The sequence below is a fragment of the Agelaius tricolor genome, unplaced genomic scaffold (genome assembly GCF_023055355.1).
Source record: "Agelaius tricolor isolate 1412-34295 unplaced genomic scaffold, bAgeTri1.0.p SCAF_12, whole genome shotgun sequence".
In the NCBI taxonomy this organism is placed as follows: domain Eukaryota; kingdom Metazoa; phylum Chordata; class Aves; order Passeriformes; family Icteridae; genus Agelaius; species Agelaius tricolor.
In genome coordinates, this window is record NW_027269272.1 from 15,713,018 (window position 1) to 15,729,229 (window position 16,212).

At 50.1% G+C, this 16,212-nt stretch overlaps 1 protein-coding gene across 2 annotated transcripts in view; it reads left to right on the forward strand.

Moving 5' to 3' along the window:
* The window catches only part of P3H2 (prolyl 3-hydroxylase 2), a 64,382-nt gene extending 48,582 nt beyond the window's left edge, over positions 1-15,800 (forward strand). Inside the window, exons 3-15 of one of the 2 annotated variants that reach the window (XM_071437783.1) lie at positions 246-435; positions 3,534-3,665; positions 4,770-4,912; positions 6,347-6,436; positions 6,787-6,827; positions 7,271-7,365; positions 10,048-10,175; positions 10,691-10,786; positions 10,879-11,029; positions 11,525-11,642; positions 11,803-11,878; positions 12,804-12,944; positions 13,553-15,800. In XM_071437783.1, the coding sequence (XP_071293884.1) occupies positions 246-435; positions 3,534-3,665; positions 4,770-4,912; positions 6,347-6,436; positions 6,787-6,827; positions 7,271-7,365; positions 10,048-10,175; positions 10,691-10,786; positions 10,879-11,029; positions 11,525-11,642; positions 11,803-11,878; positions 12,804-12,944; positions 13,553-13,645 (1,494 nt within the window). In that variant the 3' untranslated portion in view covers positions 13,646-15,800. Of the gene's footprint in view, positions 1-245; positions 436-3,533; positions 3,666-4,769; positions 4,913-6,346; positions 6,437-6,786; positions 6,828-7,270; positions 7,366-10,047; positions 10,176-10,690; positions 10,787-10,878; positions 11,030-11,291; positions 11,491-11,524; positions 11,643-11,802; positions 11,879-12,803; positions 12,945-13,552 lie in introns of those variants that run through there. The other variant, XM_071437784.1, reaches the window with a different exon arrangement.
* Positions 15,801-16,212: the final 412 nt, after the last annotated feature.

Here is a 16,212-nt window from a genome sequence, read left to right on the forward strand (position 1 = left end):
GTGGCACTGAGGATTCCCTAAGTATGGAGGATTCAGAAGAGCATTTAGGCAGGTTCCACTGGTCCAAAGTCCATCAGTGGCTTAAACATGGTTTGGTACAAGTGGTTATATCTGATAGGTGTCTGGGGAGATTGTCCTGTCCCTGTCCCAGTCCCCTTGTCCCTTCCTTTGAGAAGTACTGCAGGATGCTGTGCTCCAGCAGCATGGCCTGCTCATGGTTTGTGTTCTGGCTGCCTGCTTTGCAGGAGGACTACAGTGCTGGGGTGAGGCACTATGACAGGGAGGAGTATGAGCTGGCCATTGAGCTCCTGGAGCGAGCCCTGCAAGGATACTACTCTGAGGATGAGGATTGCCAGCTCATGTGCGAGGGACCGCAGAGGTTTGAGGAGCACGAGCACCTGGATTACAAGGCTGGTCTCTATGAAGCTATTGCAGGTGAGATATTTTTGCATTTTTAGAGTTCTCACCCTTGGCCCTGAAGTGTTTTTAGTTACTGAGTTTGGGCCTTTGGCTGGATTTGTGGAAGTGTCTTCCCTCCCATCTCCGCTGCTGGTGAGTAACGCTGCAGGAGGCACCTGGAAGCCCAGAAAGTGCAGACTCAGAGCTAGAACATCTCATTTTGGTCCTGAACAGAAGCTGGGCTAGAAGAATTGCATTTCCAGATGTGTGGAGCATTTGCAGCTTTCTGTTAGAGCTGGAAGTTGAGGTGCTTTATCTGAACTGCTTCCATTTCCCCTGTACACAGTCTCACACACCTCGCTGGAATCCAGACATTGCTGGCCTTTGTTTATGTTTTCTGTTTCTGAGAGCATACGAAGAGAGCAGCAGAGTTCTCTTGGCCGTGCTCCAGGTGGCCAGGAAAGTTGCCAAAAAGGCTCGTAACATGGATTTTCTCCCCATCCAAAAGGATGGATTTGTCATTAGTGGAGGTCCACCTAATTATGATCTTGACTGAAATCTCTGGAGAGAATGGAACGCTGCTGTGTAATCTTCAGATTTGCATGTGTGGCTCTGAGCCAGAGAGGATTAAAACAGTTCATTCTCAGTGGAAATGAGATTACATTTAATTAGTTGTAAGGGAAGGAAGAGCAATAAATTAAGGTTTGTTTAGTGACAGAAATCTTATTTATCTGCTTATGGTCTTGGAGTTGCATCAAGCCCTGAAATCTTGCTTCTTATGTGGAAAATACTTCACTCAGATGCAGAATGTTTTTTGGGTTTGCATAATTCTGTTTGTGTCGAGACAGGAAATCTAATTGAAACAACCAAGAGGAGAAACCACCAGCATACCGGATGGGAAGCTGCCCTGGTGGGGCTTGTTTACCATGCAAAAAATAGAAGTATTGGAAAGGCTGACTTGGTACCAGTGTGGCTGTCAGCTGATCAGGCCTGCTTTTAGAGCCTTGAGCAGGACACCCATCAAGAGAGCAGCCTTCAGTGGCAAAGCAAGCCCAGCATCCTTCTCACTGGAAGCTGCTGCTCTTCAAACAGGACAAACTGTTCCTGTGCTGTGCAAGTCTAGTGCAGCCCCAGAGGAGGTGTTTCTGTGCTGGCCCTTCCTGAGCACTGGCAGGCTCATGGTGTTGCTCAGAGCAGGACATCTCCTGGGGGGGGACAACAGCCAGAGGGTCCCTGCAGGTGCAGAGGCTTGGCCATGTGTGCCTGGCCATGACTACCCCAAACCCCAGGACCATCCAGGCACCCAAAGGAACCTGGAGCTGAGGGAGGGAAATAAGATCCTTGGTGCAGCTGCTCTTCTGTAGGAAACTAGGTGGCTCCTTCCAGGACAGCATAATCCAAAGTTCACCCCTGGTCCAAGGCACTCAAGGCCCAGACATTTCAGTAGGGAGTGGGAATATGTAATATACCAAGAAGAGAGAGTTTAGGTTTCTTCAAACTCATTTCTTTTTAACCCAAACTGATTTGCTCTGCTGCTGCTTGGGGTTGAAACACTCTCACCTTTTCCCCCCAAGGACAGATACATTTCAGTGAATTGATTACAGTACCAAGAAAAAGCAGTACTTCTCATTGATGGATTGATTATTTCAGATCTAGGATGCTTAAAACAGGTTTAAATTACAACAATATGATTTATGTCCTTTCCTTTCTTGCTTTTCCTAAAGTAATACCCTGGATATGCATGGTAAGTCAGACAACTACTCAGACTACCTGTCAAGAGCCAAGAGCACATAGGCACTGTTCTGAGTTTCCACTTGGTTTCATTGCAAATTCCTCAGGTGGTTTTTATGGCAGCTCTAAGAAATGCTTTGGTAGCTGAGCACATGATTATTTTTCAAGCCTGTGTTTGTTTCTTAAGGTTTTTAATGGTGTGCAGAGACAGAGCAAGCAAATTAGATTCGTAAGTACATTGCAGCAAAAGCTCCAAAATGGAATCAGATGTCAGTGTTGGCTTTGAAACTGTACAGCTGGTACAGCACCTATACTATGGAGTCCCACTAATTAAGAAACTTTGTTAATGGCAAATATTTACCATGTGCTTGTGATTCTCTGGGGGGTGCCTCATCTTTGAGAAGCAGCAAACAGGGATTTCTGCTGCCCAGATTTGCACCTCAGACCTTTCAGACTGGCCTTGCTTGGCTGTGCTGAGAACCTGCACCAGCCCCTCTTAGCTAAACCTCCCCGTGCCCTCCGGAGCTTTCTTGCTGCAGGGAAGGAGAGGATTAAAATGAGCTGAAGGAAGGGAGTCTGGAGCTGGATTTCGTGTGGCAGCACATGTGGCCACCTTGTCTTCACCCCTCTGCTTGCTTTGTGGGTTTGTCTCTTGGGGCTGAAGTGCTACCTGCCACCTGCAGTCCCTGCACGCCGCAGCAGCTCCTGACACACCAAAGAGATGCTCAAGCTCCCTCTACAGTTGAGAGAAGGAGGAAGGCGTTTCCTAAAGGGGGCAAAAATGTAACTACAACTCTGTCAAATTGGCTCTGGGGAGGAGCCTGAGCTGTCGCCACATTTCTCTTCACAGAGAAGAGCAAGGCACAATTCTTCCCAAGGATTTCTGAGATTCATATTCTCTGAACCTCAGAGAAAGGGAAAACACAATTCTTATCACTTTCTGTGCCTGTGTTGTGCTAAAGTAGAATGCAATATGGAGATTGTTTATCCAAAGTGAGGATGTTTTGTGTCCTTGGCCTATCAGGGCCAGCTGTGTGTGTGTGTGTGTGTTGGGACTGTTGGCTGACAGTCAGGAGATTCTGTGCAGTGTGAGCAGTGGTGTGCAGAGTGAGTGCTTGGCAGATTCAATTTAGATGAAATGTATATAATATAGTATAATAAAGTAATTAATTAGCCTTCTGATATCCATGGAGTCAGATGCATCATTCTTTCTCCCTCACCAACGTTGGAGTTGCCTTTGAGTTCCGATATGAGCTCTTTCCCTCGGTGCACACTCACCTGCCAGGCCAAAGCAGTGTGAGTTGCACATCTTTCAGCTGAGGAGTTTGAACCTCTGTCTGTCCTTGTCTGGGCACCATTGCCATCCCCTCAGCTCAGAGCAGCTCTCCCTCTTTTCCTGGCAGATCACTACATGCAGGTCCTGGCCTGCAAGCACGACTGTGTCCGGGAGCTGGCCACGCGCTCGGGCCGCATCTCGCCCATCGAGAACTTCCTTCCCCTCCACTACGACTACCTGCAGTTTGCCTATTACAGAGGTAAAGTCCTGGTCCACAGAGCACTGCTGAGTTCTATCCATTTTGTGCAAGTTCTTCCATATGGGAATAAGGCTATTTCCCCCAGTGCCCACACTACAGTGATGCAGAGGCACGGTCTGAAAGAGAAGCAAAGGACATTGGAAATGGTGTCTTCAAAACTCAGGTTGACTGAAATACAATGAAGTAGTTTTATGAAGGTGTTTTAGATGATCAGTCAGGTCTTAAAAGCCCAACCTTTAGCTTAAAGATTACTTTTCTTTAAATAAATCATGCTTTTTTAGGGTCCTTTCATTTGCCTTTTAATAGTAAAATCCTTGGGATTCTTGTGTTTCACATTTTCTGAAATGAACTGATACATCTTCTAAATTAATAAATAACAGACATATGACTTGGGTCAAGCTTATCCCAAGATGCCAATTTTTGACAATTAACCAAATAGTTTAGGATTCGCAGCAAAGTTGCAGGAGTTGGCAGTGTGGCAAAATGTCAGGGGCTGGCAGTGCTAAAAAATCATGCCAGTTGTGTGGTTCTGTGTGCTATTTTATTATGTTTTGTTACATAAAAGAAAATAGACATCTGCTCTCTCAGGCTTGCTAATAACTTTTTACTGAAAAGGGCAGACTGCAAGGGTCAAAATTTCTACTAAAACATAAAGATTCATCATCACAATGGGAAGAAAGCAGGAGGAGACAGTTCATGTGTGGTGTACAGGCTTCTTTATTCCTCTGCCCAGTTAGAGGTTTGCTGTGGTGGGTGAAAACCCCTGGGCCGTGAGAGATGCTGCACAGATGGATGGGAAGCAGTTTGATGCCAGACAGTATCCACTGTCTTGCAGTCCTGCCCATCCATCTGGATGCAATTGGATACCATCTGATCTGTGCATGATGGCAGACAAGTCTTGTTTCTGTGCCTCAGTTTCCTTGCTGGGCAAGTGGAGTGGTTAAGACAAAGAGGCATCAAGAGAGCCCTGTGAAGTTTTGGGCTGCTGCTTCAGCTGATGGGGAGCTCAGGCTGTGCTTCCCTCCCTGCAGAGTCCCCTCCTGGGCTCTGTGTGAGCCCCCTGTGCCCTCCTGTGCCCCCCTGACCACTGTTGTGTCCCCCCAGTTGGTGACTATGTGAAAGCCCTGGAGTGTGCCAAGTCCTACCTGCTGTTCCACCCGGACGATGAAGATGTCCTGGAGAATGCAGGTTATTATGAGGGTCTCTTGGAAGGCACAGTGGATCCAGCCACCATCAAACCCAGAAAGGTGAGACTGAGTGACACCTCAGAGCTCTTGATGGGACACGCTTTAACAAAAAAACCTGGTGGAAATAAAAGCAGCCTGGCAGCTTTCCCCCAGTGGGACCACTTTAAAAAGAGAAGCAGAAGTGCTGGGCTCGCTGGTGATGCTGAGCTGGTGATTTTCAGGGTGCAAGTTCAGAGTCACTGGTGTGGGGGAGACACTGGTGGACAGAATTTGCTTTAATGGGGACTTCAGCCTGGTAAAGCCTGAACAAGAACAGGGAGGGCAGTGAGCAACAGTGTAAAGCCTCCTCTTGCCCAGTGCTCCGGCAGACACACGGAAGAGGAATGCAATGAAACACCAAGCAAAGGGCAGCATCTCTTCAGACAGGGCTGAGAAATATTTCCCAGGGGAGGCTGAGATCTCAGCATTACTCTCAAATCTCTTTGCTTGGAGTTCAGAGCTCAGCCTGTTCTGCAGGCAGTAGCTCTGCTATGACAGGGTTAGGCTGGGGTCAAATAACCAAACTGTGTGTGTTCCATCACCCAGCAGGACTGGCTTTCTCTCCAGTCTGGGCAGCCCTTATCTCTGGCCCTGGGGCTGCCTTCCTCACCATACAGAAGTTCATCCCATCCCATCCCATCCCATCCCATCCCATCCCATCCCATCCCATCCCATCCCAGCCATTCCCCTCGCACCATAAATAAAGTGTTGGCAGGAACTGGTTTTTCCATTCCTTTGGGAATTCCTTGACTTCCAGGCAAATCAAGGTGAACTTGGTAAAGTACTAAAAAATAAAAGCAAAATTATAAAAAGGAAAACAAGAAAAACAGTTGTTTTCCCTCACACAATGAATTTAGGAAAAGAAACCTGAAGTTGACAAAAACATTTAATTGTTTACAGTGTTTTGACGTTTTCTGTTAAAAAATGAATTTATTTTTACTCTGTACAATAGTTTTCTAGGAGAAATACCAGTGTTTGCAGATTTTTCATTCAAAATAAAGCCTTCTGATGGACAATTTCCAGCTGGCTATGCTTTGTGGCCCCCATCCAAGCACTCTGAGTGCATCCCAGGGCCAGGCCATGGGCTCCATGGGGGGAACTGAGGCACAGCCCAGCCAGGGTCCCTGCCCCACCAGCCTGAACTTGCCCTCATTCTGCAGCTGGGGTTTCTCTGGCCAGCTTTTGCCCAGATATTTCGAGGCTCATCAAGGTGTTCAGGAATTTCTGCCAGCTTTGGACACATGTTTTGGGGATTCAGGCTTCCTAAATGAGTTGCTGAACACCTTCGGTTGTGTATTGAGTGTCTCAGCCTTGTGCCTGGGGCTGCTCCAAGCATCCCTCAACCTAAAGAAACCAGCAGCATTGCATGAAGCGCCTCTGAAGCAGAGGTACATTGGCCACTGTCTTGCAGAAGCTGGCCTTGTGCAACTGCTGGTGTTCTCCTTCTCTTTGCAGGCAGCCAGAGCGCTGCTGCGGCGGCACAAGCTGGAGTCCCACCTCCTGCGGGTGGCTGCGGCCGGCCTGGGATTCGCCTACACGGAGCCGGTAACGCCTGCTGTGCTGGGCCAGCAGCTCACAGCTCTGGGACCAGCTCCCCCTGCCCCTCTCCTGTAAATCCAGCCCTCTGTAGCTGACTCGGGAGCTGGGTCTCGGCCTGGTTTGTTCCCTGTAGGAAAAGAGGGATGGCAAAGCAAAGGAGGCATTCCTGGGGTGAAGGGGAGGCGCATACAGCCCCGTCGACATTTTCAATGTGGTGAACTCAGGCCATTCCCCAAAGTTAGGTGGGATGGAGCCAGAGAGGCTGGCTGATGTCCCTGGGAGTCAGGCAGAGCAGGTAATGCCCTGGCTTTGGCTGGAGCATTAAATTAAGAAGTTTGTCCTCTCTTTTCCCACAGAATTACTGGAACAGGTATGGCGCCCGCCAGGACGAGCACAGGTGAGCCACAGCTGAGCTGCAGCTTTACCATTCCCCATGGTGGGATCATGGTGGGTTACCAGCCTGTCACTCAGTGTGTCCACCCACCTAGCACACCATCCTGGTTGAATTAGTGCCCTTTGCCCTTGCCATTGCAAACATTCCCACAAGAACCTTATTTTAGTTGAGTGCCTCAAAACAAGCAATGGTCTAGAGGGAACTTGATAGCTGAGGCAAGTGGTGCTGGTCAGATTTCTTGGTGGAAGCTGTTGCTCTCATTACCAGAAAAGCAATGTTTGCTACAGGACGGGGTGAGTGAGGGCTTCAGCTTGTATGGCTGTTACATTGTACAAAGTACTGACTTGCTTGGGGTTTTTGTGTGTTAGTTTCCAAAGGGAGCAAAAGTGCAAGCTGAAGAACTTGTGGCCAAAGTCATGATGTTCCTCTTCTCTTTTGCTCCTCAGCGTCCCATCAAGCATCAGCAGTGAACCCGAGGATGGGCCCCGGCTGTCCCTGACAAAGAAACCCATGCCAAAGCCAGATCGAGAGCTGAAGGAGGGTAAGGCTGATGAATATGTCTCAACAAAACTGGGATCTTTTTTCCTGTTACTAGAGACCTCAGACTGCAAAGGCTGGCCACTGGGCAGTGAGGGCCACTCCTATTTGAGGGAGTTCAAGTTTTGTTTAAGAGACAGACAAGTCTTCAGTGCTGCCACAGAATTTCTGGGTCTGGGGATCCCAGGGCACTGCTGTGCTCTTGGACTTGTTTTTCCACCTGCTGGGCTACTCAGTACAGAGCCCTGAGATGTGGAGCTGGGTCTTCCTTACCATGGGGAAAACAAACCTGCAAACAGTAGTTTTCTGTCCAGGTGCTTTTAAGATCAGTGTGTTCCCTGTTGTCCAGGCTGCAGAAGGATGGGTGCTGGAAGCAGCCTGTCCTGATGCTTTGCTAAATGTGCTGGATCTCACCATATTAGCAACCACTTTTCTTTGCAGACTAAGCTTATGATTTCATGTCTTAGCTCACATGAAATCACTTTGTTTATAAGCCTGTCAGCAGACATTTCATCTGATTTCAGCACATTTTCGGCAGCCACAGAAAATACCATAACATCTACTAAAGATAGGATTTTTCCCCTTAACAATTTTGAAAAACAATATTGTAGCCAAGCACCAAAGCAGAATCCTTGCTGCAAAACAACGGGGTCTCAAGCCAGGAGGTGTCTTGTGTCTCTAGTGAGCCAGCTCCACAGCAGCAGGCAATTAAACCTCCCTGTAATGCAATGGGTGGTAGCGCTTTTTGGGGAATTTCACAGCTTTCCCCAGCCCAAGTTGTGTCCAGCTGCTCAGTGTTCTGTTCAGAGTGTTGTTATCCCTTCTCTAGCTGTACATAAAATAGACAAATACCACAGGAAGATACCAAAGATCTTGCTTAAGCCAAGAGCTGGTTGAATTATATTTGTTGGCCTGTTTGCTGTTTATAACCCAGTAATTTCAGAGTCCTTCTTTCTGTTTTTATTTCTTTTTATGCTCTTATTCTGGTTTACTTGCAGAATGTTCTTGTTTACAAAGAAAACTGAATCCATCAAAAAGGAACTGGGATTTTTGTCCATCCAGCTTCTGCCTTTTTCTGTTGTCTTTTTTTTTCTTTCTCTCTTTTTACTTGGAAAAAGAAAAGGCCGAAAGAGAAAAGGAATTTTAATTTTGTACTCTCCTGTACTTCTACCCTTCCCCCCTTCCTCCTTTCTGCCAATTCCTTCTCTCCCAAAAGTCCAAAGAATTCCTCAGTTTCTCTGGGGTGTTTTTCACAGAGCACAGACACAGGAAACAGGTCTGTCTGTGCTGGTACTCAGAGCAGGCAGAGGCAAGGAAAGCAGGTGGGAGCACACTGTCAGTGTGGGACAAGGGTTCAGTGTCCATGGCACAGAGCTGCCCCACTTGTTCCCTGGGAGGAACCAGGAGAAATGTTGGAAGTGTTGAGCAATGCCTTCTGTGTTCATCCCTCATGTGCTTATGGCTGGGGAAGAGCAGCTGAGCTGGAGAACTCAGCCCTGTATTGGAGCATGCCAGGAGTTTGGATTTGAGAATTCTCATTCTGATCCAGCTGCATTTGCAGTAAGTGTGGTTATCAAGCAACAAAATCAGCACAGTGAACACCAGAAACATCCCATATTTTCCATTTCCAAGAAACCTAACTCTTCAGAAATAAAGCTGTGAGCTAATGACAGGGCTTGTGGGGTTTACGTGTCCTCCATAGGCCAAGGAGACCTGCCAAGAACACAGTTTTGACTCAGTAGACAGGAAAAGTAGAAGTTACAAAAGCATTGTCACAGAGAAGTTTCCTTGTGCCACATGGTGGGGGGAACTCTGCAGCTCTGTTTCCTCTATTTTATTGCTTGTCTGTGACAACAAATAATTTTCTTTACAGTTCAGATGTATTTCAGTTTTTTCCTGGAGAGACATCTGGTTTAGGCTTTTATTGTTACCATTTCTTTCCTTTTCTTTCTTTGAGGAGATGTGTGGAAGAGGCTTCAAAAGATGGTGGTTTAGGGGCCTTGCTCTGGTTTTTGGATCAGTCAGATTTGATGGGGATGGATTGAAACCTCTCATAAAAAGCTTGCAGGCAGAGGGAGGCAGTTCAGAGGCAGGATGTGAGGGATGGCAGGGACAGCCATGGAAGCTCCTTTGCCTCAGTGGAGGAGGATTATCCGGAGAGTTCTCTGGCTCACCCACTCCCTGCCCTCCTCCTTAGAGGAAAGCAGTGCTTGCTGCAAGCTCAGCACCATGTGAGGCTTTCTCTGTGTATGGCAGACAAAAAACACTGATGATAGTTGCAGGGGGTGGCTTTGCATGCCAAGCCAGCAGCATCCACACAGCACAAATGCAATGGAACCTACACTGGTGTTGACAGCTGGGCTGGAGAGCCAAGTTAGCCACTGTCCCTATCTTTCCCTATGTCCCACTGGGGTTTGGTGTTCCCAGGCTGTGGTCCCTGCATTTGCAAGGCAGCTGTTGAGAAGGTAGAAAAATGCTGATGCTCCTGCAGCAAATTGATGTCATCTCCTTGTGTTCCCATTGCTTCTGTTTCTTTTGTGACTGAAGGGAGGCCACACTCTGCTGTGGAGCTCTTTGCCTATCACCACCAGCACACCTGGGTGGCTTCAGCTGGCCTCCAGCCTCTGTACAAGGTGTCAACAAGGCCAGGGCACGTTCAGCAGGATGGTTTTGTGTCTCTCCTCAGGGGGCCCTCTTCTCTACAGCGATGTGAAGTTTGTCTACAACTCTCAGCAGCTGAATGGCACCCAGCGAGTGCTGCTGGATAATGTCATCTCAGAGGAGCAGTGCCGGGAGCTGCACAGGGTGGCCAGTGTGAGTGGGCAATGTTCCTGGGCTGAGTGTGACACCTGGATGTGTGATCAGCCCCTGGAGACCATGGGCTCATGCCTTGCTGAGTGTTACAGCTGAGGGCAGGATGCCTGTGGAGAGCAGGTGGATCCTTGTCCCCAGTGCACACCCATAACTGCAGCATGGGAGCTGCTGCTCCATCCTGGGCTGCAGGACAGAGCCTGTGCAGAAAGAGCTCTTTCCCCATGTTATAACAATCCAAAGGATGCTCATCCACAAGTCTGGCTGAGCCTTCTCATTCCCCATTAACTGAGCTTGGCAAGGCTCTGAGGGTGGCTGAACATCCCCAGTTAGGAGGTGGGTGGTTGATATCCTGCATCTGTGCTCACAGAGAGCTGCAGCACCTTTCCACCCCAACTGACCTGGCCCAGCGAATGCAGCCCTGGGGGATTTGGGGAAGAGGGTGCCATGTACTTCCATTGCAGATCCCTCTCTCCTGACACACCAGTTCACCCCTCATCTGTATTCCTGTTCTCCAGGGGATCATGTTGGCTGGAGATGGTTACAGGGGCAAAACCTCCCCCCACACTCCAAATGAGAGATTTGAAGGAGCCACTGTCCTCAAAGCCCTCAAGGTACAGCTCCCTCCTCCTTCTCCTCCTCTCCTGTGCCCTCCCTCCCAGTGTGCACATGACACTGACCTCCCTTTGCCCCTCTCCTTGCCCAGTATGGCTACGAGGGCCGTGTCCCCCTGAAGAGTGCCCGGCTGTTCTATGACATCAGTGAGAAGGCTCGCAGGATTGTCCAGTCCTACTTCCAGCTCAACTCCACGCTCTACTTCTCCTACACGCACCTGGTGTGCCGCACCGCCCTCTCCGGTGAGGAGCAGGGAGCTTGGGAGGGCTTCAGCCCTCCAGGGGGGCTTTATGAGCTCAGAGCAGCTCTGTTGTGCTTAATGCTTAAATTGGTGGCCCAGGGCTGGGCAAAGTCAGCATCCCACAGCAGTAAAAAGTGGGACTGCTGTTCCCCAAAAAAGTAATTTCTGGGATGTGTCTTGGTTTTCATATCTGCAACTCTTCCTATTTTCTCCTCCCTTTTCTCTTGCCTCCTCTTGTCTGTCCCTTCTCCTTTCCACTCCAGCCCCAGCTCTCCATTTCACTTCCCTGCAGCCAGGAACAGGCAGAGCTGTGCAGATCTGAGTCCTCAGATGTTGCCTTTTCTCCCCAGCCATTCCTTTCCTCCTCTCACCTGTGAACACCACCTGCAGTGGGGCCAGGGTAGGCTCCCACCCCATGATGGGACCCCATAGAGCATGGCATTCCCATCTCATCCATCCCTTCTCCTTCCCCCTTCCTCCACATGGCCCTGCCTAGGCCAGCAGGAGCGCAGGAATGATCTGAGCCATCCCATCCATGCTGACAATTGCCTCTTGGACCCCGAAGCCAACGAGTGCTGGAAGGAACCTCCTGCCTACACCTTTCGGGATTACAGGTAGGAAGGAAGGGAAGGAATCTCCCCGGGGACCTCTGTCCCTCTGGCAGTCCCCCACCCATGTCTTCATGGAGCAATGTGGGATCTGTCCAGGAGGTGGGGGGTCAGCCTTGACCTCCCCAGTGCTCCCCTAACTGGGATTTCCCACTTGCTTCCCCAGTGCCCTTCTGTACATGAACGCAGATTTTGAAGGTGGCGAGTTCATTTTCACCGAGATGGATGCCAAAACTGTGACAGTGAGTTGGTGCTGTGGGCCAAAAGCTGTTCCTCAGCACTCCATGCTCAGGGCTCTGGGCTTCCCCGGGCAGCCTGTGGCTCCTACCTTGCAAAGAGCCAATACAAAATCCTGCTGCAAAGGTGCACAGACCATCTGCTCCCTCCCTAGAGGCCGTGCCAAGCAGTAAACCTGTGGATTAGGGATTCTCCCCACCCCCAGTGCAGGCAGAGGGATGGCTGGTAGTTGTCCCTGGCCTGGAGGACTGCTGAGCTGCCACCCCATCTCGTGGTCAAACATGAGCTGGTGTTTCCACACAGATGCAGTGCCTGATCCAGGTCTCTTGTTCCAGAGTGGGTCACAGTGCTGGACATCAGACCCTGGGAGGGATGTGGCTCAGGCATGAGCCCTCACCTCTGTTTGGGGCCATTAAAGAATCTGGGCACCCACTCTGTGGTTGGACAGAGGTCTGGACACCATGCTGGGGTCTCTGGAGAAGCTGGAGGGTAGATTGTGTCTACTTAAGTGCCTGAGGGTTGGTTTGGTTGGCAATTCTGCTCCCGAGGTCCTGCAGGACTCTTGGGGACTCTGCCAAGAGAAGAAAGAGGTATTTGATAGCCATGCCAGGCTTATCCTGGACCTCCCTGGAGTTATGCCATGGCCCCATTGTGCTCTAGGTGGTCACCTGTAGGCTTTGCAGAGACTCCATGCCATCATGTCCTTTCTGCACAATGTCTGCACAGCAGGAGCAAGCTTCACACCCCCCTGTTTACCCCACACATTTAGCGAGCCATGCCCAGAGCTCTACATGTCCCCCCGAGCAGCTCACCAGGTCCTGGGGTGATGCAGAGGGATGCTCAGTGAGTTCCCAAGCCCTGGAGCGTGGTGAGCCCAGCCAGGCCAGCGTGTGCAGCCCCTTGCCAGCCTGTTGTGCTGTTTCCCTGCAGGCCTCCATCAAGCCCAAGTGTGGGAGGATGATCAGCTTCTCGTCGGGCGGCGAGAACCCCCACGGGGTGAAGGCGGTCACCAAGGGCCAGCGCTGCGCTGTGGCTCTCTGGTTCACCTTGGACCCTCTCTACAGAGAGCTGGTGAGTCCCTCCATCGTGTGTGAGGGGAGTTGGGGCATACCCAGCATCCCACAGGAGCCAGGACCATCTTATTTTCTCTATTCCCAGTCGATCTGTTTTTCTCCCATTAAGCCCCCACCGCAGCACTCCCATGATAGGAGCTGGCCCCAGGGCAGGTTTTTCCTGCCTTTCCTGGTCCTGGGCACGCATTGCCCTTGGCCCGTGGGGTGCAGTGCTGGGCTGCGGTGCTGAGTGGGGCGTGGAAGGGCTCCGTGCAGGGCTGGGCTGGCCATTTCTGACACCTAGTGGCAGCAGCCTGATGGATGGGGAACTCCTGCAGAGCCATCCACAGCTCAGAGTGCTCTCACAGTCCCGCTGCTACAGAACATCAGCTCTGCCCCAACCACTGCAGCCCTGCAGGGAGGAGGGAATCAGGCATTGAGGTGGAAAGGGATTTGATTAATTTTGCCCAGCAAATCCCTAGGCTCTCCCCCATCCTCTCAACTACACTGCTGGTTCTGGAGTAAAATCCTTGCTGTGTGTCCTCCCAGCAGCCTGAGCCTCACTGAATTAGCTGGAGCAGGCACTGAAGCTCTGCTGTTACCATTTCTTCCCTTCCCCTCTTGCAGGAACGAATCCAGGCAGATGAAGTGATTGCAATGTTGGACCAGGAGCATCTAGGACCCAGTGAAATGAACATCAACCCAAAGGATGAGCTATGAACTAGGCCAAAGACTTTTTCTATTAAATATTTATTTAATATTGTTAATCTTATTAGAACCCTTCTATTTTTGTACAGAGATGCTGTATAAATTAACAGGTTAATATGATTGTGGAGTTTCAGGAATGCCTCTTCTGTGTTTAGCACAGCTTTTGCTGGAACCCTCATCCCTGTGCCAGCATCTCCTGGTGGGGCTGCCTCTGCTTCCAGCATTCCCTGTTTTTCTCTAGCACTTCTCAGGACTCAATTCAGGCCCACTCTACCCCCTTGTACCCCCTTGGAGAACCCTTTTTTTTTTTTTTTCTCAACCAAAAGTAGCTGCTTCTCTTTTAGCATCTGCTGGAGAAAATTCTCAGGTGTTCTAATGCACCAGTCTTCCTGCTCCTACTTCCTGCTGGGGGAAACTGGACTACAAAAACTGGAGTTATGACTGTCTCTCACCATTTGAAATATGCCTTTTACGGGAAAAAACAAAGGAAAACCCAAGTCCTAGCAAAATGGAGATTTCTCTGTAGCCATGTGAAGTTGGTGTTTGGGCATTAATTCTGAGCAGAGCTTCTGGAAATCAGCTGCTGAGCAGGGCCATGAGCTGTGCACAGGGTGAAGGGATGTGATTTGCAGCTGACTCTGGTGAAATAGGGTCTGTCACTCATGTTCAGTCCCTTCTCTTGCTGATGGCCTGGGAACTGAAGGATGCTGCTTCACACTGCATTCTTTGAGCTTCCAGCCCAGTCTGCTGCTGGTAGAACCCAGAGTTTGTAGTCATAATTTCTGGGACCTGTTGGAAAGCAGCTTAGGAAGTTACAGTGCCATGGTGTTGGATGGTGATGGTGTAGCTCTGCCCTCTGGATGTCCTGGCTGCATCCTCCCATCCTGGCAGTGCAGAAGCAGCAGATGTTCATGGTGTGGTAGTATCTGTTTGCTCAGAGGAGTTCTGACCAGCCTGAGGATGTTGCAGTGAAAGCAAGTAGTCAAGTAACTGCTGCTAAGCCAGTAAATAATTCCTCCCCAACCATTAAATTTAGTCCTGTGTGTGGGATCAGAGCAGCCCCTATCTCAGTCAGAACAGGCACTGAATCACAGGATTTCTGCCCCAGACATAAGGGCAGCTTTTATTTTGACCCAAGAGCTGCTTCTGCTGCTGGAACACAGTTCCTAAAAGGCAGGTTTCAGCAATCTTTACTTGAAATTACTGCAAGGCTGCAATCTATCCAGAAAACACTACAGGGACCTTTGCTGCAGTTCACATCCTTGAGCTGCTTTGCTCAGCTCCCTGCTGCATGGGCACTTTCATCAGTCCTTTTCTACTCCCCTCTGCCAGTTTTGGCATTCCCAGGACTTAAAATCTGCCACAGAGAATTGTCTTTTCTCTTTACTCCTGTAGCTTGTGCCTGTTCAAACCTCCCAGGCTCAGAAGCCCCCTCTTCCCATCCAGTCACTGGCTGCAAAGGCTGTAGACAAGGATTGGCTTTCTGTAGAGACCTCAAAAGTTGCTCCTGGGCAAGGTAGAGGGAAACTCTGCATCTGGAAAAATAAATGCCCAGACTGGGAAGAGGGAACTATTACCACCCAGAAAATGTTGGAAGAGTTACTTGCTGCATCTCCTCCAATGCTGCATCTGCAGAGGAAAAGGCTCTGGCCATTCTAAAGCTACCAGCATTGCTTATTCCTTTGTTGTTATCTCCCTTCCCTCATAGATTGTTCAAAAGATTCATCCCCAAAGAACTGCCCACAGGTTCCTGCCTTTGAAGAGCCTTCCCTGGTTAAGTGCCTCTTCTGTAAATGCTTAACTCCATCCCCCTTTTCAAAACAGCCAGAGGAAAAGCTGGGGAGAAGAAGGGGAGGGCAGCTGCTCACTTTGGAGAGCTGACCCCCATTTCATGGTCCCTCTATGTGCACCACACTGCTGCATCCAAGGCTTGACTCTGAATGCTGCACCTTCCATGTGGGCCTGTGCTGCCATCCCCCAGCCACCACTGCCCAAGTGCATCCTGCAGAGCTGCCCCTGTGCAGCCCCAGCCCTCCCAGGGGTGCCACCAGCTGCTTCTGCTGCAAGGAGAGGTGCAGGGGCTGGCACAGGTCATGGTTGGTTTGTTCCTGTGGTGGTTAGCCAGAGCTGTGTCTAAATCCAGGGAAAATAAACTAAACACATCTGGGCCTGTCTTTGTCTTTCTTCAGTCAAATATTAGATGGAGAGACTGGGGAGTTTGGGGTCTGTCTCATGATGGTACCTGTGCCTTTGGGGTTTCCTGCCTTAGATCTGAGAGCACAGCCCCCTCTCCCTGCTGGAGCAGTGTGGACAGTGTGTGTGTGTGTGCTTTTGGCTGCCTGTCCCTGTGCCTTGCTGTGCATCCAGCTGTGCAGAAGCTCCCACAGCATGGACCTGCTCCAGGCAGTTTGGTGAGCAGGAGGGACATTCCCTGTGCCCTGCTGGCTGTCCAGGGCCACGGCCACCCTGGTGAATCAGCCCTGCTGCAGGGCCAAGGAGCAGCCTCAGGGGATGCAGCATTGCAGGACTCACTGCAAACGTGCCCCAAGAAGGGAGAGGACTCTGGGCTGCCTGGGCCA